The following is a 24,172-nucleotide window of genomic DNA, read 5'->3' on the forward strand; positions in this document are numbered from 1 at the left end:
CTCATCTTATACAATATTCAAGACACTTAGCTTTCTTTGTATGTTATGAGCAGACTGGGTATGAGAAAACGATCCCATCGCCGCTTCCCTTGCATATGTGCAATTCAGTATCAGTCTTTTATGCGGTCTAATCAAGGGTGACAAACTGCACTCAAGGACACCAAAGAGTAGTCATTCCGTCAGTGAAGATCTAGAATGGAGCTTATCATCTGACCATATTCCATTCTATAGAATCATTGAGCCCAATCTGATCACTCTTCTCCTGAAAAATCCAACGGGCTTCTTTTGAGGCCAACACTCCATCAATATTCTGTGGATCTCCCACTACTTTTTCTAGTATTACACAAGTGAAAGTGTGTTTTTGCAGTGTTGTACTAGTTTGGTAGTTAGCTTTCCTGTCCTGATCGTGCTCAAATGTTCCTGTACCCTGATCTTAAATTTTCTGGTGGTAAGCCCTATATAATGCAGTCCGCATTGGCATGTCAACCGATAAACTACATTCATGGTATTGCAATTACTAAATCGTGTCAAATACCACAACTTGCCAGAATTTTCTTGGTAAGGCCACAAACCGAACATGTCCCGCAGGGATAATGTCCCTGTGGGACAGTGGTATCATTTGATTTCTGTGAAGGTCTCATCCGGGTATGAACTAGTTTATCCTTAAGATTACTTGACCTTTTGAAAGCAAATCTCGGTGGCGGCATCTTAAAATCATTAGTAGACAACAATGACCAGTGTTTACGTATTGATTGTCTGACCCGAGTTGCCAACGGGTCGAAAGTCATCACCACTGGGACACACTCATCTTTAGATCTTTCATTCTTCTCCAAGAGGACACTGCGAGGAGTATTCAGAGCCCTTTTCTTTGCCTGTCTGATTACTTTTTGAGGATAATTCCTCTGCCTTAGTTTTTCACACAGCTCCTCTGATTGTTCCAGGTATGTGGCAGTGGTGGAACAGTTTCTGCGGTATTGCAGAAACTGGCCCACCGGCAGACTGTCCCTTAATGCCCTAGGGTGGTATGATTGATACAGTAAAAGGGAGTTTCTGTCTGTAGACTTTTGATGAACGCAAGTACACAAAGACTCCCCATTCACCCAAATTTCCATATCCAAGTATACAGCTTTTTGGCTGCTATATGTCCATGTAACCCTCATGCTAGGATCTTGCTGATTCAGCCACTTAAGGAACTCCAAAAGGATATCCTCTCCACCAGACCAGATGCAAAGCACATCGTCTATATACCGCTTCCAGAGGCGCAAATTCCTCTGGAAGGATTGGACTGATGATAGACGATGTGCTCTTCGAACTGGCCTACATAAATGCAGAGCGATACCAAAGGGGATGATGGACGGAGCACTTGAGCAAATCAAACACTCACCCCCAGTCAACTGATCTGCGTTTAATCCATCATCATTCTTTAGCTCACTCCACCACCCCAGTTCAGACATGGCCATATGCAAATCAGTCTGACCCTGTGCCTCATGGGAACAGTCCAGCCCGAACTACCAAGTAATGTCTTCCCTGGACCGGAAACAAGCATCCTGGGACCTGTTTCGGGTTCATAACCCTCATCAGCCAGGCTATCTTGAATCCAGTGGCAAAGTGAGCAAGGGACCCACGTGAAGCTCCGAAACCGGTCCTAGGATGCTTGGTTCCAGTCCAGGGAGGACCTGGCTTGGCAGTGCGGGCTGGACTGTTCCCATGAGGCACAGGGTCAAGACTGATTTGCATATGGCTGGGTTCAAACTGGAATGGCATGGTGAGCAACAAAATGATGGATTTAGGCCCAGATCTCTGTACTGGGGTGAATGTATGACATTGTTCTGCATTCTGTCCATCAACTGTTGTTTTTGCATTTGTCACCCCGAGTGGGACGGGAATGCTCAGATGTGAGTCCCGTGCTCTCCATGCCACTGGAATCAAGCTATACTGGCTGAAGAGGGGTGAAACCCTGAAACCAGTCCTAGGATGCTTGGTTCCAGTCCAGGGAGGACCTGGCTTGGCAGTTCAGGCTGGACTGTTCCCATGAGGCACAGGGTCAAGACTGATTTGCATATGGCTGGGTTCAAACTGGAATGGCATGGTGAGCAAAAAAACGATGGATTTAGGCCCAGATCTCTGTACTGGGGTGAATGTATGACATTGTTCTGCATTCTGTCCATCAACTGTTGTTTTTGCACCTACATAAATGGAGGTCAGGCTGGGCGCCATGGTTGCGCCCATAGATGTTCCTGTGGTTTGCAGATACAGCTTATCTTTATAACTGAAATAATTACGGGTCAACGTAAGTTCAATACATTGCAGTACAACAGACTGTGGTGCATCATAGAACCACTCTTGTTCCCCCATGGCCCGTGCTGCTGCCACCAGCGTGGCATCCTGGGGTATGCAAGTGCAAAGTGATTCGATGTCAATTGTGACCAAAAGTTCACACCCGGGATCGAACTGTAAGCCTTCCAAAATGTTTACGATCTCCGTTGTGTCTTTGATTAAAAAACTGTTGTTTTATTACCGATTCTTTAAGAAAGAAATCAGCAAATTGTGACAGAGGTTCCAAGACTGATTGAATCCCCGACACAATTGGTCGGCCGGGGGGAGGTCGTTGAGGCTTATGAATCTTAGGAAGAATGTAGAAAGCGTGGGTCCTGGGCTTGTTGTTAATAAGGAACTCTGCTTCCTTCGCTGTTATCCATTTATTTTCTTTCGCAATTCCTACCATCTTTTGAATGATCTTTTGTATTTCATTCAACGGGTCACGATTGAGAGGATGGTAATTGTTACGCATCCCCAACAATCTGGTCACTTCAGCATCATAGTCACTAGAATTCATCACAACCACCGCCCCACCCTTATCGGCTGATTTTATCATGAGCGAATGGTTGTTCTGTAGACTGTTGACTGCGTTTCAATCTTCCAGACTCATGTTACTGAATTTTTGTGCATTGTCAAAATGAAGCCTCACGTGTTCGTCATTACTTTTAGAACCATGCACGTTTTCAGCATGTCACCGCTTGGCAGGGTGAAGCCTCTCGCATTCATCTCTCATCATTACTTTTTAACTTTTTTAAGAAGACCAACAAACACGCAATACACACTTGCATCGTGCCCCCGCTTATCAGGATAAAACTTCTTGCATTATCCTGTGTCCTCGTACTACCTCTATCATACACCTTACTGCTCGGGGCCTCACGGAGTTCGTATTCTCATCCGTATGTCTCTTCCGACCGGGAGCCTCGTATTTGAACTTCCGAGAGGCAGGGTTCTTAAAGTAATGACGAACATGTGAGGCTTCATTTTGACAATTGACAAGCGGTGACACACTAAAACGTGTTTTGTTTTAAAGTAATGATGAACGAGAGAGGTTTTATCTTGACAATTGATGGCAGGCTACAAATGTGCATTGTTCTAAAAAGTAATGGCAATTTGTTGGCATTGTGTGATGGATTCATTTTAAACAAATACCAAAGGGGGTTCACCCTCGTGGATTTGTGTGGATGAAAGGGACCACTGTGTATAAAGGGAACTCCTTGGGCCCAATTGTGGGGTTTCTCTATCTTTCTCAACATCATACCATTTTTTAACAACATATCCATCGCTCACAGATTGACATTACAGCTGAATGTTAAATCAACCGAGAGGACTCACAGATGGAGCCTCTTGTGTGACCTAAAAAGATAGAGCTGGTACGCAGAAAAGTGGCTCACCTAGAGTAAATACAAACTCCAGATTAAAGATAAATGCATTATAAGGTTCCTTTGCATGAAGGGAGGATTTGAGAGCAATGGGGTGTGTCCTTTCTCTGTTTTTACATTTGGCAGTCCCCGGAAAAAGTGACTTGAGTGTCCAGTACTGGTGGCAGACGACTTTGTTTGCCCTGAAGAATTTGCCCTAAAATTATTGTGGCAATGAAACATGTCGACGCAGTATGAAACGGTATGCATGACAAGCAACCGCTTTTAATTTGAATGAGTGCACATCAGAATAATACAGTTGGTTTCGAGTAAAGTGCAACTTTTTCAATTTTAACTTCACAGGGTCGCATCGTGGGATGTGATCTTTTCACTTCACAGCACTTAACTTTTTTTGATTTGGACACTACATTTATTTTTCAAGACAAGATGACTACCGATGATGATAATAGTGGGCAAAACTGGTGAGTACCAACCAGTGAGCTCGTTTGGTGGTGCGACGTGAGGGGTCATCTTGCCTTTTCAAATTTTTTTAAAAGTTCCTTTTTTCTAAGTTCTTTTCTTGCACCTTTCACAAATTCCTTTGTATGGTGATGTATTATATTTAAAAAAACGTGGTGACTGCCATTTGCCAAAACGTTTTTTATTTTAACTTGAAGGCAAAAGAACGGTTGGTTACTACCTCGTTATGGAAAAGAGAGGAGTATATTACATTTACATTTTATGAATCCCTACCTCCGTTCTAAATTGTTTGGCCTAAAAAGAGGTGCCTTATAGACCAGGTCTTTGTGTTTTATGATTTATTGTTGAGTGGAGGGCGACCTGGTTTTTCTTCCCTCTAGAGCTCCTATTTGTGCGCACTGATAGATATCGAACAGGCGTTCGACTCCGTGGGGTGGGAATACCTCTGGGAAGTATTGCGGGCAATGGGGGTAGGAGAACAATTCTTGCAATGGGTGCGTTTGCTGTACTTGGAACCCAGGGCCACGAATAGAGTGGGATGGTTGGTGTTGTGGGCTTTTCGGCTGCAACGTGGTACCAGACAGGGATGCCCATTATCGCAACTACTTTTTGCTATTGCAGTGGAGCCCCTAGTGGTGGGCTTGGGAGGAGAGTTGGAAGCTATTGGGATTATGTTAGGTGAGATCAACCATGTGGTGTCCATGTATGCAGACGACACTTTAGTGTACATCCGGGAGCCTACTTATGCAATACCAATTTTGCTGGGTGCCCTGGAGAGGTTTGGCCATGTGTTGGGGTGTACGGATCAACCGTGGGAAGTCTAAATTGATTATTTTTTAAATAAGTGAAGCACACTGTTAGAATTGGGAATCTGTGGTTGGCACAGGTATACACTTGTGACAAGCAGGGACTCTTACTTCTAAGTCAGGATAAGGGGATCACCCTTTCAAATAACCCCTGCTCACCCTTTAGGTAGTGTGGCGCAAGCAGTCACACCACAAATGAACACCAGTCAAGGTTGTATCAAAAATAGTTTTCTTTATATAAGGCTTAGCACATGACCAGAATAACGATTAGAAATGACCACAGTATTATTTCAAAGTTCAATGTTCTTGTAGAAAGGCTTAAAATACAAAAATAAGCTCCTTTTAGTCAATTACGCTTCTTTTCAGGCTCTGTACGGTTTGTACCTGGATGTGCGACTCGTTGGCATTAAAAACAATGAAAGTACGAGTCAAACAATTGTTGCGGACTCCGGAGTCCGTAGCGTGCACGCTGCGGTGTGAACAGAACAAAGTACCTTGGTATTGTGGGGTCCGCGGCGGACAGTGCGCGACAAGTCGATGGGTCCGGATTGTAGCTCAGCAGCGTATTCAGATGCTGGTCGGGTGGCGGCGTCGGGACGCGGCGTTGGTACGGGACCTTCAGGGATACGTGCGGATGGCCCGGATCGGCCTGCAGAGTTCGTGGTGTTCGGCGTTCGAGCCGTACCTTCGGTGCGGATAGGCGGCGACACTTCTCGGCGCCGTACAGCGTACGGGGAGGATCGGTGCGATGCGGAATCTCAGCTCTGAGCACGGCACGGTGCAGTACGTTAGCAGCGTACGGACCGTACCTGCGGGACAACGAAGCTTGTGTTCAGCGTACAGGGTTCGGCAGCCAGGGTTGTACAACTGGAATCGGCGGGGAAGGTTAGGTGCAATGCGGCCGGAGGGATACGGCGCGTACTAACACTTTTAAATCAGCGTAGACACACGGTGCCGGGCGGCAAAGACACGGCTTCGCGGTGGATGGAGTACCTGTCGTACTGGGGCCAAATCCAGCGGGAAACAAGCAAGAATTGTCCAGGCAACTCAGTTTTGGAAGGCAGATGAGTCCAATGGTCCTGGGACTCAGCTCAGGGGCAAGCTCTTCTTCCAAGCCCTTGGAGATTGTTGAAACAAAGTGCAAAGTGTCTCTTAGTCTTTTCCTCTCCTTTCTCAGCAAGGCACCAACTGCAGGCCAATCCCCCAGGTCAGGGAAAGTTACTCCTCCTTCAGCTTCTTCCAGGTGCTTCTAGTCAGGCAGAGTTTCTTCGTGGTTCAATCAGGATCTGATTTCTTAGGAGCAGGGCTCCTACATTTATACCAAGTTTCTTTTGTCTTTACAGGCCAGGGGGGCCTTTGCATAATCCCAGTCCAGTTCTTTTCAGTGAGGAGCACTTTGTTGTTGATACTCTGGCTTCTTCTTTCAGCAGGTAGGGCAGAGACATCAGATGCTCCCCAGGGGGTGGAGCCAGCTTTGTGGTGGCAGAGCACGGCCCTATTCAGAGTCAAGGTGCACTCTTCCCACCCATCCTTGTGTAATCTCTCTATTCACCACCTGCTAGCCCCAGCCTGTCTCCTGGAACTTTCCAGCCCTGTCACTCAAGCTACACACAAAGAAACTAGCCCCCCCTCCAGAGGCGAACTGAAATGGTTAGGCACGCAAAGGCTAACTTTCTAAAATTAGCATTTACAAACCCAGGATATTAAAATAACCTTTGCTAAAAGATGTATTTTATTATTCTGAGTTCAGGCATACTAAACATGAATTTCTACCATGCTTCCTGAGCCTGCTAGGATTATAGAGTGTTATAATCTAGCAGCCCATTCTGGCCTATGGAGAGCAGGTAGCCTTACAATAGTGAAAAACGAAAATGGCTGTAATTCACTATTAGGACATGCCACACACTTCAGGGCATGTCCTACCTTATCCTTACAATGCACCCTGCCCTAGGGCCTACCATGGGGGTGACTAACAAGAAGGTAAGGGAAGGTTTAGGGACTGGCAAGTGGGGACACTTGCCCAGTCAGCATAACAGTACCAGACTGTATGCAGGTTCTGCAATGGCAGACCTTAGACACATTTTACCCCGCTGCTTCTGTGGTTGGCACAATCAGTGCTGCAAGCCCACTAGCAGCATTTGGATATACAAGCCCTTGGCACCCCTGGTGCACTCTACTAGGGACTGATAGTAAACCAAATAAGCCAAACATGGAATTCAATTCACATAATATATTTTCCCACAGGGAGCACTTGCACTGTGGCACTGGATGGCAGTGGCACAGTGCCCTGAGCCGCTAACACCAGCACAAAAATACATTGAGGCACAGACAAAATGGAAGGGTGACCCACGCCAATGGTGCCAGGTCTACCACGTGTCCCCTCCAGCTGAAATGTGGGTAGAACAACCCTACCCCAGGGAGTTCTCATCACTAAGGCGGAAAAATCTGGAAAGACCATCAGCGTTGGCGTGGTCTGTACCGGGGCGATGTTCCACCGTGAAATCCATCCCCTGTAGGGAAATGGACCACCTCAACAACTTAGGATTCTCACCCCTCATCTGCATCAACCATCTGAGGGGCCTGTGGTCTGTTTGAACCCGGAAGTGAGACCCAAACAAGTAGGGTCTTAGCTTCTTAAATGCCCAGACCACAGCGCATGCTTAGCGCTCAATCGCACTCCACTTTTGTTCCCGGGGAAGTAACCTCCTACTGATGAAGGCTACGGGTTGGTCAAAGCCCTCCTCAGTGATCTGTGAGAGAACAGCCCCTACACCATGCTCTGATGCATCTGTCTGCACAAGGAATTCTTAGGAGAAGTCAGGAGCCAAGAGCACGGGCGCCGTGCACATGGCAGTTTTCAGAGTGTCAAAGGCCTTCTGACAGGTGTCAGTCCATATCACTTTTCTGGGCTGCTTCTTCGAAGTCAGCTCTGTCAAGGGGGCAACGATGCTGCCATACCCCTTGACAAACCTCCTGTAGTACCCTGTGAGTCCTAAAAAGGCCCTCACCTCCGTCTGGGTCTTTGGGGGCTCCCAAGCCAGGATGGTTTCAATCTTGGGTTGTAGGGGCGCCACCTGGCCGCTCCCTACTTGGTGTCCCAAGTACACCACGGAACCCTGCCCGATCTGACACTTGCTTGCCTTGATCGTGAGGCCTGTCTTGCGCAGTGCCATCAACACTTCCCAGAGATGTTGCAGGTGTTCCTTCCATGTGCCACTGAACACTGCGATGTCATCCAGGTATGTGGCGCTGAACTCGGTCAGCCCAGCCAACACCTGGTTGACCAACCTCTGGAAGGTGGCAGGGGCATTCTTCATCCCAAATGGTATAACCCAGAACTGGAAATGCCCATCTGGTGTGGAGAATGCGGACCTCTTTTTGGCCCCATCAGTCAAGGCGATCTACCAGTACCCAGACGTTAAATCAAACGTGCTGAGGTACCGGGCAGCCCCTAACCGATCGATGAGCTCGTCAGCTCTGGGGATGGGGTGCGCGTCAGTCTTCGTGACTGAGTTGAGTCCTCTGTAGTCCACACAGAACCGGAGTTCGGGTGTGGCACCCGGCGAGACAGCCTTTGGGACCAAGACCACTGGGCTGGCCCAAGGACTGCTGGAGGACTCAACCACCCCAAGAGCAAGCATCTTTGAGACCTCCTCTTTGATGCAGGCTCTGACCCTGTCAGTTACCCTGTAAGCCTTGTGCTTCACAGGTAAGCTGTCTCCTGTATCCACATCATGGACGCACCAATCTGTGATACCAGGAACCAGGGAGAACAGGTCAGGAAACTGCCCCAGCAGCTGGCGGCAGTCATCCTGTTGCTCAGGGGTCAGGGTGGGTGAGAGGTTAACTCCATCCACTGACCCGTCTCGCTCTGAGGCTACCAGGAGGTCAGGAAGAGGCTCAGACTCCTCCTCCGTCCCATCATCGGTGGCCAAGAGCATGCCCACTTCGGACCTCTCCAAGTGGGGCTTCAGTCGATTGACATGGAGGACCCTCAAGGGGTTCCTCGGAGACTGCAAGTCCGCCAAGTAGGTGACAGAACTGTTGCGCTCCACAATCTCAAAGGGTCCTGTCCACTTGTCCTGGATTGCACAAGGCTCCACAGGGGCCAGGACCCATACCTTTTGACCAGGTTGAAGCTCAACCAGAGTGGCATTCTGGTCATACCACCGCTTCATTTCCTCCTGGCTGGCTTGCAGGTTTGCCTCAGCAAGTTGCCTGAAACGCCTAGTCTGGTTCCGGAAAGCCAGCATGTAACTGCATACATTCTGGGGAGGTTTCCTGGGAGATTCCTCCCAGCCTTCCTTGACCAGACTAAGAGGTCCTCGTACTGGGTGGCCATACAAAAGCTCAAAGGGACTGAACCCCAGAGACTTTTGTGGCACCTCACGGTACGCAAAGAGAAGGCATGGTAAGAGGACGTCCCACTTACGCCTCATGGGTTCCTCAAGACCCATAATCATGCCTTTCAGGGTTAGGTTGAAACGCTCAACCAACCCGTTTCCTTGGGGATGGTAAGGGGTGGTGAACTTGTACGTCACACCACACTCTTGCCACAGGGATTTCATATATTTCGATATGAAATCTGTCCCCCTGTCAGACATCACCTCTAGAGGGAATCCTACTCGTGAGAAAATTCCCATCAGTGCCTGTCCCACCACGGGGGCCGTCACTGTCCTCAGAGGGATGGCTTCAGGGTACCGGGTGGCATGGTCCACCAAGACCAGGATAAACCTGTTGCCCTTGGCTGTCTTGGGGTCCAGTGGCCCCACAATGTCAATCCCCACTCGCTGGAATGGGGTACTGACCACAGGGAAAGGTTGGAGTGGAGCCCTCAGCTTCCTTCCACTCTTACCACTTGCCTGGCAAGTCTGGCATGTCCTGCAGTGAGTGTCAGAACTCCTGCGCATTTGAGGCCAATAAAAGTGGGTGACAAGCCTTTCGAAGGTCTTGTCCTGCCCCAAATGCCCTGCTAACGGAACGTCGTGAGCCAGCCCCAGTAAGAAGGCTCTGAACTTCTGGGGTACCACCAGCGCACGGGCTGACCCAGGTTCAACAACCTTAGGCTCTGAGTACAGGAGGTCGTTCTCCCAGTAGATTAAGTGAGTGCCGGACTGATGACCATTGGCCTGGGCTGCAGCCTGCTGCCGCATACCCACTAGAGAGGGGCCCTCCTTCTGCTCCCTGCAGAATTCCTCCCTGGTGGGGCCTCCTTCTTGCTGCCAATGGGTCAGCTCAGGCAGGTCCCCAGTTCGGCTATCTGTTCCCCGGTAGGCTCCAGGGCATCCCCCTCAAGGTCTGCTTCCTCCTGGGCCGTGGGAACCTTAGGAGCCGGTTTCACGTGCCTCCTGCGCCCTCTCCCTAAGGCCGGTTCCTGGGCCTCTCCTTCAGGCTCCAGTGTCCCTTTAACACCCCTACTGGCTGCCATCGACCAGGTGGTCACGCACGCCCAATCAGGTAAACCCACCATCCGCAGGTGAGTCGTCTTCTCCACCTTTTCCCAAGGGGAGCTCTCGAAATCATTACCTAAAAGACAATCAACAGGCATTGCCCCTCTCACAGCCACTTGCAGAGTACCAGAGACCCCCCCCACTCAAAGGGAACCTGAGCCATTGGACACCAACTCTCTGTGTTGTCGGCGTTGACAACACGGCAGAATGCGTGTGGGACAACCTGCTCTTGAGACACCAGGTGTTGCTGGACAGCAGTCACACTGGCTCCTGTATCTCTAAGAGCCCCCACCCTTTGGCCATTTATGGTCACCCACTGCCCATACTTTTGAGTATTGGGGGCAGTTGGGCCTCAGCGACCATCTCACTGTCTCCTAATGAGACTAGGGTCATCTGTACGGGATCCCCCTCCCCTTGGACATCTACCTCCCTCCCAAAGGCTACACTAGCCACCTGCCCGGGGGGTGGAGCACCAGGGGGTGCTGGTTTAACAAACATGGGGCACTTGGGATCCATGGAATAGTGCCCCAGGTTGTTACACTTGTAACATCTGGGGGGCCCTCTTTGAACAGGGTTACCTGTCGGGGCCCTGGTCTGCATCGGGGGTGGGGGTGGCTGAGAACCTTTCCCTTGGTTCCCCTGGGAATTACTTTGGGGCCCTCTGTAGAACTCCCTCTGTTTACCCTTGTCCCCCCACTCTTCTGCTGGGGACCCTGACCACCTTTGGCGGGGCCTCCCACGGGACCCTTGTGGACCCTGGTGCTAATCCAGCGGTCCGCCTCCTCAGCAGGCTTCCTAGGGTTAGTCAGCTTGCTGTCGATCAGGTGCTGGCGTAGCTCAGGAAAACAATTATCAGACAAGTGCTCCCATGCAATTAGATCAAACAGCCCTTGGTAATCATTTACTTTGCTACCCTTCACCCAACCATCTAGCGCTCTGGAAAAAAAAGTCACATATTCTACATAAGTGGTACCAGGTTTCTTGGTGCATTCCCTAAATCTCTGCCTGTACAATTCAGGAGTTAACCCATACCTTGTAATCAGAGCTTCCTTCATGTGTGGATAGGATGTGGTGACATCAGAGGGGAGATCCAGCAGTGTGTCCCGCCCCTCACTCAGGAACCTTCCCCACAACCCCGCTCCCCAATCTCTCTCAGGGACCCGGTGGGAGGACATGGCTACTTCATAGGCCCTGAACCACTACCCAATATCATCCTGCTTGTAATACTCTTTCACTACATCTTTAGGAATGTGCACCCTTGACTCTGTTAAATTGCTGCCACCAGAGGGAGAGCGGTCTAAACTCTTGGCCTTGAGATCCAACTCCCTCATTTTTACCTCATGCTCCATGGCCAGCCTTTGTCTTTCCATTTCCATTTAAAGTTTTGCCATCTCCACTTCATGTGCTCTTGCAGCAATCCTGTCGGCCATCTCCTCTGGCGACAGGCCTCTGCCAGGCTCAGAAGCACCTTCTGGGGGTATCACCTTCAGCACATTCTCTGGGAACTTGGATTCGTACCAGGCCCTCAGCGCCTTGGTATACTGCTCCTTGTTTTTCAATCCAGTTTGGTTAATTCTATACTTGGCGAGGTATCCTTTAAAGACTTCACTTGTGCACCTCAGCAGTGCCTTCTCCTCCCAATCGATGTCATCAACCCCAGAGAATATAGAGGCCGTCCTGCCTCCATTGACTGAGCTAGGCATGGTTTCTTAAAGTGGAGATTCTTGAGCAAAAACAAAAATCAATACTGTGTGGCTGCGTTATCGGTCTGAACTCACTACGTGGTGTTCACTCAATCACTGTACATGAATCACAAATGCAAATTCAAATCCTCACCGCTGACAACCAATGTTAGAATTATTGGGAATCTCTGGTTGGTACAGGTATGCACTTGTGACAAGCAGGGACTCTTACTTCTAAGCCAGGCTAAGGGGATCACCCTTTCAAATAACCCCTGCTCACCCTTTATGTAGTGTGGGGCAAGCAGTCAAGACTATTCTCAGGGCGTCATAGGTTAAGCATTTGTGAACACATACAGTAATACAATGACACACCACGAATGGACACCAGTCAAGGTTGTATCAAAAATAGTTTTCTTTATATAAGGCTTAGCACAAGACCAGAATAACGATTAGAAATGACCACAGTATTATTTCAAAGTTCAATGTTCTTGTAGAAAGGCTTAAAATACAAAAATAGGCTTCTTTTAGTCAATTACGCTTCTTTTCAGGCTCTGTACGGTTCGTACCTAGATGTGCGACTCGTTGGCATTAAAAACAATGAAAGTACGAGTCAAACAATCATTGCGGACTCCGGGGTCCGTAGCGTGCATGCTGCGGTGTGAACAGAACAAAGTACCTTGGTTTTGTGGGGTCCGCGACGGACAGTGCGGGACAAGTCGATGGGTCCGGGTCGTAGCTCGACAGCGTATTCAGATGCTGGTCGGGTCACGGCGTCATGACGCGGCGTTGGTACGGGACCTTCAGGGATAGGTGCGGATGGCCCGGATCGGCTTGCAGAGTCCGTGGTGTTCGGCGTTCGAACCGTACCTTCGGTGCAGATAGGCGGCAACACTTCTCGGCGCCGTACAGCGTACGGGGAGGATCGGTGCGATGCGGCGTCTCGGCTCTGAGCACGGCACGGTGCAGTACGTTAGCAGCGTACGGACCGTACCTGCGGGACAACGAAGCTTGTGTTCAGCGTACAGGGTTCGGCAGCCAGGGCTGTACAACTCGAATCGGCGGGTAAGGTTAGGTGCGATGCGGCCGGGAGGGATACGGCGTGTACTAACGCTTTTAAATCAGCATAGACACACGGTGCCGGGCGGCAAAGACACGGCTTCGCGGCGGATGGAGTACGAGTCGTACTGGGGCCAAATCCAGCGGGAAACAAGCAAGAATTGTCCAGGCAACTCAGTTTTGGAAGGCAGATGAGTCCAATGGTCCTGGGACTCAGTTCAGGGGGCAATCTCTTCTTCTAAGCCCTTTGAGATTGTTGAAACAAAGTGCAAAGTCTCTCTTAGTCTTTTCATCTCCTTTCTCAGCAAGGCACCAACTGCAGGCCAATCCCCCCGGTCAGGGAAAGTTACTCCTCCTTCAGCTTCTTCCAGGTCCTTCTAGTCAGGCAGAGTTTCTTTGTGGTTCAATCAGGATCTGATTTCTTAGGAGCAGGGCTCCTACATTTATACCAAGTTTCTTTTGTCTTTAGAGGCCAGGGGGACCTTTGCATAATCCCAGTCCAGTTCTTTTCAGTGAGGAGCACTTTGTTGTTGGGACTCTGGCTTCTTCTTTCAGCAGGTAGGGCAGAGACATCAGACGCTCCCCAGGGGGTGGAGCCAGCATTGTGGTGGCAGAACATGGCCCTATTCAGAGTCAAGGTGCACTCCTCCCACCCATCTTGGTGTAATCTCTCTATTCACCACCTGGTAGCCCAGGCCTGTCTCCTGGAACTTCCCAGCCCTGTCACTCAAGCTACACACAAAGAAGCTAGCCCCCCCCCTGCAGAGGCGGACTGAAATGGTTAGGCACGCAAAGGCTAACTTTCTAAAAGTAGCATTTGCAAACCCAGGATATTAAAATAACCTTTGCTAAAAGATGTATTTCATTATTCTGAGTTCAGGCATACTAAACATGAATTTCAACCATGCTTCCTGAGCCTGCTAGGATTATAGAGTGTTATAATCTAGCAGCCCATTCTGGCCTATGGAGAGCAGGTAGCCTTACAATAGTGAAAAACGAAAATGGCTGTAATTCACTATTAGGACATGCCACACACTTCAGGGCATGTCCTACCTTAGCCTTACAATGCACCCTGCCCTAGGGCCTACCATAGGGGTGACTAACAGGAAGGTAAGGGAAGGTTTAGGGACTGGCAAGTGGGGACACTTGCCCAGTCAGCATAACAGTACCAGACTGTATGCAGGTTCTGCAATGGCAGACCTTAGACACATTTTACCCCGCTGCTTCTGTGGGTGGCACAACCAGTGCTGCAAGCCCACTAGCAGCATTTGGATATACAAGCCCTTGGCACCCCTGGTGCACTCTACTAGGGACTGATAAAAACCAAATAAGCCAAACATGGAAGTCAATTCACATAATACATTTTCCGACAGGGAGCCCTTGCACTGTGGCACTGGATGGCAGTGGCACAGTGCCCTGAGCAGCTAACACCAGCACAAAAATACATTGAGGCACAGACAAAAATGGAAGGGTGACCCACGCCAATGGTGCCAGGTCTAACACACACCTATTCTAATAAAATTCTACTTTTAGACCTATTTTTCCGTGCGTGCCACAGAAAAAAGCGTGTAGCCTAAACACGCCTGCAATTATACACCTTATCTCAAGTCAAAGAGACCTGATACCTGTGCACTATAGCAATTGCTGTTGCATCATTATCATCACATAATACAATACATTCTCCAAAAAGTTTTTTCAAAACTTTTTTGTAATCAAATCACCATTTCTATTTCAATGTTCGAATATTCAAAATCTCATATTGAACATACAGCATAAGCATTAATGTTTGTACAATATTTGTGTGATGCTCAATGCATTTCGGGTTTTCCGCCCTTCCTCAGGGTATTTATTTCTGAAACAGACCAACAACGTTACTTGAAACAGACGCGCAACACTTTATCTACAAGGACGTGTAGCATTTAGCTGTTTTGTTAAAGTTCATTATGCTCTCATCATTAGCAAAACACATTGTGGATATAACTCCATATTCAAACCAATGTGGTACCATGAATTGTCTCATTAAACGAACAAAAGAGAGAAGGATAGAGTTTGTTCACAAAAAGAACCCAGAACATCTACTTCTAACTTCCATGTCTATGGACTAATCATCAAATTGTTAAACATGCTCACCCCGTTCCAGACCTCAATAAAAACGAACATTCACTTGCATGTTCAACTCTATGAATGCTGAAAAATGAAAAGAAGGAATCTAAATAAAAACAATAAACACTCACATAGTAACTACTCAAAGATCACCAAATTGAGGACCGCACCTGTAAGCTCGTCGAACAGTGACATCAACTCCTTCCTTATCACCGCAACTGTTAACGTCAGGTACAAACTGTTAAAAAACAGCATATCAATCCATGAATATCTAGTATCCAAGACTAATGCCTTAAACCAACACTACTCAAGTCCAATGCTCACCGTTATCCAGCTTCAACTAGCTCAGTTGACAAACCGAGTCTATCAATTCAATTCGAACAGATGATCAAGTGAAACCATCGGACGGTACGTATTTCAACACGCGATGACGTCTGTCTGTGCGTAAACGTCAGTGGCATAGAAAGAGGACTCCGGGAGATGGCGAAACTGGATAATGGTGAGCATTGGACTTGAGCAGTGTTGGTTTAAGGCATTAGTCTTGGATACTATATATTCATGGATTGAGATGCTGTTTTTTAACAGTTCGTACCTGACGTTAACAGTTGCGGTGATAAGGAAGGAGTGGATGTCATTGTTCGACGCGCTTACAGGTGCGGTCCTCAATTTGGTGATCTTTGAGTAGTTACTACGCAAGTGTTTATTGTTTTAATTTAGATTCCTTCTTTTCATTTTTCAGCATTCATAGAGTTAAACATGCAAGTGAGTGTTCGTTTTTATTGAGGTCTGGAATGGGGTGAGCATGTTTAACACTTTGAGGATTAGTTCATAGACATGGGAGTTAGAAGTAGATGTTCTGGGTTAATTTTGTGCACAAACTCTATCCTTCTCTCTTTTTTCATTTCATGAGACAATTCATGGTATCACATTGGTTTGAATATGGAGTTATATCCACGATGTGTTTTGCTAATGATGATAGCATAATGAACTTTAACAAAACAGTTAAATGCTACACGTCCTTGTAGATAAAGTGTTGCACGTCTGTTTCAAGTAACGTTTTTGGTCTGTTTCAGAAATAAATCCCCTGAAGAAGGGCGGAAAACCCGAAATGCATTGGGAATCACACACATATTGTACAAACATTAATGTTTATGCTGTATGTTCAATATGAGATTTTTAATATTCGAACATTAAAATGCAAATTGTGATTTGATTACAAAAAAAGTTTTGAAATAAGTTTTTGAGAATGTATTGTATTATGTGATGATAATGATGCAACAGCAATTGCTATAGTGCACAGGAATCAGGTCTCTTTGACTTGAGATAAGAAGTCTAAATTGATCCCATTGGAGAGACTGGCCTTACTTCCAGACAAGGGACTGCCGGAGGTGGGGTTCCTGGGGTTGAGGATGGCACCCCGATACCTAGGGGTCAGGGTGGTGGAATCATCCGAACAATATCTGGCGCTTAACATCGGTAAAGTAGTGGAGGGACTGCGAGGGTCGGTGCGCTTTTGGCGGGAGCTGCGTCTGTCACTTATGGGAAGGATAGCCCTGACCAAAATGGTGGTCCTGCCTAGATGCCTATACGTGATGCAGCACTCTTTCTTTGGGATTCCATGACATATCTTTGTTGCATTGGACGGGTTATTGACAGATTTATTATAGGGACTGAAATGGGTCAGTTTGACCACACTGCAGAGAACCTTGCAAGATGGGGGTCTGGAAGTCCCGTGTTTAGAATTTGACTATGCGGCCTCACAACTACAACACGTGGTACACTGGTTAGATGGGAACGACAACTGGGAGAAGACCCTATTGGCAGGCACTCTTGGAGACAGAGAACTGCCCAAGCTGCTAATGATGCGGGCACAGGTGCCCCTGACTAGCTCATATATCATTCAACACGTGGGGGGGATATGGGAATTGGTAGTCCACAAAGTGTTGAAGAGAGCTCCGTATGCCCTGGACATGCCATTGTGGGTCGTTCAACCCTTTCACCAGATTTCCACGTCCATGTCGGTACAGAAGTGGAGGGAAGGGGGATGCCTGACCATGGGGAGAGGAGTTGGCCTAATGGCTAGGGCGGTCGACATCGAATCTGGGGAACTGGGTTCAAGTCTCGGCAATGACGCTGAACATCTTGTGATTCTGGGCAAATCACTTAATCTCCCCGTGACTAACAAAACAAAAAAATGAATGTGTCCTCATGTAATACAACTGGTGCTATGTAAAGGGCTCTGATACCCAATACCTTTGGGTCAAGTTTGCGCTATATAAAACTCTGTAAAATAAAATTTAAAAAATTGGAAGAAAATGGGGGACCTCATTGACAACAAACAGTACATCACACACGAGCGAGCAATGGAAACCTTTGCGTTAGGCCCAGTACAGTTCCTACAGTATGGGAAAATAGGGCAAGTGGCAAGGGAGCTGTGGCCTATGTTCCCAGTTGAATCTCCTGTCTCTAGGGTGTTACAGACCCTGATAATGATGGCCCAAGGGCGCAGATGGATTTCACATCTCTACCGGGTGATATGGGATGACGGGCGGTCGGGGAACTGCCAGTTCAGGTGAAGTGGGAAGCACTGACTGGGGATTCCATCACTGAAAGGGATTGGGTTAAAATCCACAAAGGAGGTGAGCTTGAATACAAGGTTTACATTAATTCAATATAACTACGTAGACCAGGTATATCTGACACCCAAGATGCTACATAAGATTTACCCTGAGCAATCGGGGCAATGTCCTAGATGTGCAGAGACTGACGCTGCAATCGTTTACATAGTCTGGTCTTGCCCAGAGCTTCAAGGATACTGGAAGGACGTCCTGACTGCATTGCGGGGAGTGACAGGATGGGAGATATTAGGAGAGATCCGGGTGGTGTTGCTGGGTTTGCTGCCCAGACCCAAGAATAACAGTCTTAGTAGAAAGTTTGTCCTCCTGGGACTGGTGCTGGCAAAACAACGGATTGCCATACCATGGTTGGCCCATAGACCGCCTAAACTGGCACAGTGCGTACAAGATATGAAGGAATGGGCGACAGTCGAGGTGATTAGAATGCAGCACACTAGGAGAGATGAAAAGTTTGAGGATGATCTGCGGGCGTGGAGGACGATGGTGGGAGAGGTGAAAAGTGATAGTGTGGACAGCGAAGTACACAAGGAGGATGGTGGCAACACACATGCGGGAAGTGGACCAGAAGGTACTCAAGAGACAGGGGCGACCACCCACCGAGGACATGCTGGATAATGAGTAGACATGGACTGTAAGGCTAAAAGACAAGGAGATATAATGAAAGGATGTACACCAGACACTGCGGGGAAAGGGTGTTTTTAATTGAGGGTGGGCGGGAGTTGGAAGGGGGAATTAACAGAAACTAGTTTGCCTTTAAAATGTAATGACATGGATCAAGTAGAAAACCCATGGGGTTGGAATCGGATAAGGAAACATATATGGAAATGGGGCCTCTGTTTAGTTCATTGGATTATTGTATACGTATGTGGTGTAATCAAACTGCTCAACCTATGTTTTTAATGCTTTGACGCACCTCATGTATGTTTACGAGACTATACAAATTGATCTTGCACTGTTCATAAAAATGCTAATAAAGATACATTTAAAAAAAATGAATGAAGCACATGTTCTTATCTCAAAGGAAACAGAACGTGACAGAGTTTGTGTATAACAGGCAAGCAGTTCCCCAAATGTAATAAATGTGTGCTTGAGCTAAGAATGAATGCTATTTGTTTTTAAAACAACAGTAAAAGTGTGTCCGTAAAGCTCATTTTTGGGCACAGTAAAGTTGAAAATTAAACTTAGATTGTGGGTGATGTGCAGTCACAAATATTGTTTAAAGCTGTCTAACTTAACAAGTAAATGTTCAAGGTGGAATAAGGGTAAATTTAAAGTTGAATGTAAACGTTGCCCTCTAGGTTGCTTTTCGGACACCCATTAGCTGCAATAAGTGAATGGTAACATTTTCCAGTGTACCTTTCAGACATTTTGTATTTTTGTAGTCCATACTATTGTTTAAATCTGTCTAATGCAATAAGTGAAAGATAGCATTGTTCAAGGGGAATAAAACTAAGAAGTTGTCCGACCGCCATCGTCGTGTGGCTTGGGACCGGCTGCCTGAAAGGCGGCAGTACCGCAGATGAGATTACGATGCGACCACCACCGTGGCGGTTGCATCTTGTATCTCTAACATTGCGGGAGGTGCTACTGGCTGGAGCACTCCTCCGCAATATCCAAAATACACTGTTGGCAATTCTCTGCACTACTTGGCAGGCACCACGTAGTGCCTGCCACCTGGTGCAGGGAAATGTAGGGGGTACCATAGGTACCCCCCCCCCAGTGCACACCCACCTCCCCCAACACAAGGGGGGCCCACAACAGGCCCCAAAATGCAATCCTCGCCATCCTGTGAATGGCGATTGAACTGCCATCCACCGCTGGCGGGGATGAAGCATCCTAGTATGGCGGACGGTGCCTGCTAGGCACCGCCACCATTCTAGGTATGCTTTTCCAGGTCCGCCAGGCAATCGGAACGACTACCTGTGTCGGACCCGTGGCGGACGGTCTTCCCGTCCACCAGCAAACCGCCCGCCATCGTAATTTGGTGGGCGGAGAATGGCCGCAAGTTGGTGGTGAATCCACCACCGGCACCCTGCCAGTGGCAGATTCACCGCTATCGTAATCAGGCACTAAGTTTGTGGTTAAGGTGCAGTCGCTTATATTGTTTAAGACTATTAAGATACCAAATGAAATGCAGCATTGTCCAAGGTGGAAGAAAGGTAAATTTAAAGCTGAATGTTAATGTTGACCTCTTGGTTGCTTTTTGGATACCCAGAATATAAAATAAATTAGGGATAACTAACATTTACCCATGCACTTTGTACACATCCTGTGTTTTTGCAGTCACACCTATTGTATAAAGCTGTCTAACATAAGAATTGAAAGACAGAGTTTTTTAAGGGGAATAAAACTAAGTTTATAGTTGAGGTATAGTTCCAAATATTGTTTGAAGCTGTCTAACTTAACAAATGACAGGCAGTATTGTACAAGGTGGAATAAACTTAAATAAACAAGTCCTCACATGCAAGCTCCATTTCGTTTGAGATATGAAAATGTGCTTCCAATACACTTGCAATGTTAGGATGGGAGGGGCAGCTGGATTATTCTGTTTTTTTACATGTCCACATTAAAGTATTTGCACCACAATCACAAGAAGTTGTGGTGCTGATGGAACCTGAATGGAGTTCTCCAGCTTCAAAGGCTACAGCTCTGCACATAACAAAGAAACACTGCAATGCGGGTCTCGTTATCTGCAGATCAGTGGGCTTTGAAACCATGGACATCAATTCACCAAAATGCCACTGATAGCGAAAGTGACATCACACACTTGTTGACCTTCATTTATCACTCACACACATGCTTACACATACACACTCTCTCTCTCTCTCACACATAAACACACTCTCATCCGCAGGCACAAACACAACCTACATTTAAAGGCATTTTTCTTACTTACATCAGCTGCTAGGGATGGTCATATTCCAGATAATTGTACACCACTTGTATTACATTAAAAGTGAATAATGCACTATTATTCACTATTAGTGTAATAACCAATTGACAGAAAACACGGGAGAGTGGAGCCCCATAAGGACGAGCTGCCACTGTGTTCCAGGCATTGATTTTGCAGTCTCTGAGACCAGGGGTCGCAAAGGTAGTGCCAGGGGCTGCAAGGAACAATCCAGGGGTGGCAGCTACGACCCCTTGCAACTCCTAAATGCCGTCGATGTTTGAAGCTGGGGAACCCATAAAACTCCTGTAAGAAAGATTAATTGCATTTCCCCAGTAACACTGCATGTGAAGAGAGTGTTGGAAGCACATTTCCTTATCTCAAAGGAAATGGAATACAACAGTGTGTATATAACAAGCAAGCAGTTCTCCTAATGCAGGTACAGGGTAATTATGCCACAGGAGGGGACCAAATTATGCAGTAGGGCTGAGTAAATTATGTGGCAAGAAAAGGCAAATTGTGTGGCATAATGAGGCACATTTTGTAATCGTATTACTTCATTATTTCAGCATTTTTTCATTTGGTATCACTGTCTGTGCATTGGTTGCACCTCATTAGTACCAGTTTAACACCTAAATATGGCAATGGGCAACAGAAAACTGATCAGTCTGGCTTTGCAAACGGCCTTCCTCTGCGCTGCAACATGTTTCTGCATTTTTAGTAACTTCTGAACCATTTGAGCTAGAAACAAATTTGTTTTGTTAAAATCTGCAGACTGTATAACAGATGAGGAATTAATTGGCAAATGAGGCAAAGCCCTAATTATTCTAAAATTACCAAGGTCGCACAATTGCATTATTCCAGTGTCCCTGCCTCAAAATGTGATAACATGTGTGAGCAAAAAAATTATGTATTAAACCCAGATCTGTGATTGGGGTGAATGTCTGATTTGTTCAGCATTCCGCCTAGCATTTGTTCTTTTTGCTCATGTGTGCTTGAGCTAAAAATAAACAAACACTCATGTGCAAGGTACCCTTGCAGTCGCACCTTAAACACAAGCTCAGGCAAATAAAAATTGTTAAACAAAACACAATAAGGGTGTGGCCGAGATGCAGTTGCAATCAGTGGTGAAAGCTAAAAAACAACAAGCCGACACAGACAGTGGGAGTGTGGGGGAGGCACAGCAATGGGGGGGGGGGGGAGAGGTGGAACAAGCAAACACAGACAACGGGATTAGGTAGGTGACAGAGCCAGCTGCAAAAGATGCACTCTTGTGCGTGTGTAGAGTGGGTCAACACACAAAAAGAAAAACATTGCTCCCAAAAGTGCGAGTAGTGTAAGGACACAAGTACTTGGGCCATGCGCTAGGGGAGGGTCAGAAGAGGGGAGGGTCAGAAGAGGGAAGTGCCGACTGCAGAGCTGAACAGCAGGAAGCAAGCAATCGAGAGTGGCTTTGAAGCCCACCAATGGTAAGTAACAGGAGGGCTCCAAGCCCACTAACAGTAAACAAAATCTCTCGAAGAGACACTACATGCGCTGTCTACGTGAGACCTAAAAAATGAAAGAGGTTGTGTCATGGGAAATAGAAAATGAACATCTGGAACAAAGTTGCAATACCTTAAATTGAATATATGTGCACTATAAATATGTAATAACCAAAATGCAGAGTTCTGCCCGACTCGTCTTCTCCACTGTCATGATACATATATATTGCCGGCATGCTTGCGATTGCCCTGTTGCATTATGGGAGGGGTAGTTCTGATACGGACATGTGTATATATGTTGGGTAACAGACTCTCGTGAAAGTAATTACTTCAGTAGAATGCTTATTGGGGCTTGAATCAGTGTTTGCTGCATTTTCATTTGGCTTTGTGAAACATTATGGCTGTAGTGTGTGTCAACATTTAATTATCGGCAGAGCGTTTTTCACTTTAGAAATGCATCCCAGGTCTGAGGAGGAACAGAGGTGTTTTTTATCTTTATTACGATATAATTGCAGCGTGTTTTAATAGATGTTAGTTATACAGGCGATACATTTAGAGCGTTTGGCGTCTCATGTGCAATATATGAGGTTTCACACTTAGGTTGGCAACATATAGATTTGTTTTGATAATTAGATTCTTCATCCATACAACATATTTCTATGTGACTGTGTATATATTTTGTATGTGTATTGCGCAGCATTTTATTAATCATTAGAGCACTTGTTAAATGTAGAGGGTTTGAAGTGAGGCACGTAGTAATTTGTTTATGTTTACTAATGCCTTAAGTGGGAGTGACTATTTAATGTGAAAGTGAACTGGCGCCAAGTAGATTGATAAAGGCTTCATAGAAGCCGAAAAGCGTCTCTCTGATCTTGGGGTCGAGGGTGACCAGATACAATAAAAAAAAAAAAGCCATATACCATCAACCTGAAGTCCGTGCCTTCTTCGTTGGAGTTTCCTTTTGAAGTTGGGTGTTCTGTGTGTATATATATATATATATATATATATATATATATATATATATATATATATATTTTGTAGATGCCTGGTCCCACCGGTTTTATTTGTGACCATGTGTTCCCCCTTCACAAACGTCATTTCTAGAGACACGTATAGCAATAGAGTAAACATGGAGAGAATGTCCAACTAAAATGCAGACTCTAAAAAAAAACATATTTGACGTGTCTAAAAGAAATCAGAAAATGGAGCGTGGTAATATAGCACACCGGGAACAGTTGCAGCAACTTATTGCTAGACGGCTAGAGAAGCGAGGGTGGCATTGCTGACAAGTAACCCCGTGCCATGAAACGCACTGTCCGCCTGACGATAGGGCATCCTGGGACTTGGAGTTTCTCAGTTATTTTACTGCTCCCATTAAGTATAGGTTTAAACCTTCCAGCATGCAAAGAACCGACCGAAAATGCCATAATCACGGTTTAAGGCCACTTCTTACGAGTTGTGAAAAGGATTGACTTTGAGAAAAGCACGCAAGGAAGAGAGAGTAGAGAGGCACCCACGAGGCAAGTGTAAACAATACTAAAACGTCAATCATGCTACCAGAGATCCCACAACCCTTGCTCCATATCCTATCGAAAAAATAGTGCCGGCTGATCACTGAAACGAACCCTTCCGCCCTTCATCCCTCCCCGCTTCTCACCTTGTTTAGGCACTCCAGGATGGGGGCACCTCTCAGCTGCAGCAGGTTTCCCAGCAGAGGCAGTGGGCGTGGGCCCGGAGGCAGGGTGCCGGGCAGGCTGCCTTGAGTTCTCCACCAACAGAAAACAAATATAGCAATGGCAAAAATCAGCAATGGAAGGCTAAAATCCCCATGCCTTACCCAGCCCAGTGTCTCCATTGTTGCACTTTGGTCTCAGAATGCACGCACACTTCCTGCTTTAGCAGCTGTGC

The 24,172-nt window shown here is 46.9% G+C and overlaps 1 protein-coding gene across 3 annotated transcripts in view; it reads right to left on the reverse strand.

The window, feature by feature from the left end:
* LOC146798351 (cytochrome P450 2C8-like) overlaps nt 1-24,172 on the reverse strand; it is a 489,861-nt gene extending 465,689 nt beyond the window's left edge. Inside the window, exon 1 of one of the 3 annotated variants that reach the window (XM_085625620.1) lies at nt 23,922-24,172. In XM_085625620.1, coding sequence (XP_085481746.1) covers nt 23,922-24,119 — 198 coding nt within the window. In that variant the 5' untranslated portion in view covers nt 24,120-24,172. The remainder of the gene's footprint in view (nt 1-23,921) is intronic. The other 2 variants (XM_085625621.1, XM_085625622.1) reach the window with 2 other exon arrangements.

Source organism: Triturus cristatus, chromosome 9 (assembly GCF_964204655.1).
Source record: "Triturus cristatus chromosome 9, aTriCri1.1, whole genome shotgun sequence".
In the NCBI taxonomy this organism is placed as follows: Eukaryota; Metazoa; Chordata; class Amphibia; order Caudata; family Salamandridae; genus Triturus; species Triturus cristatus.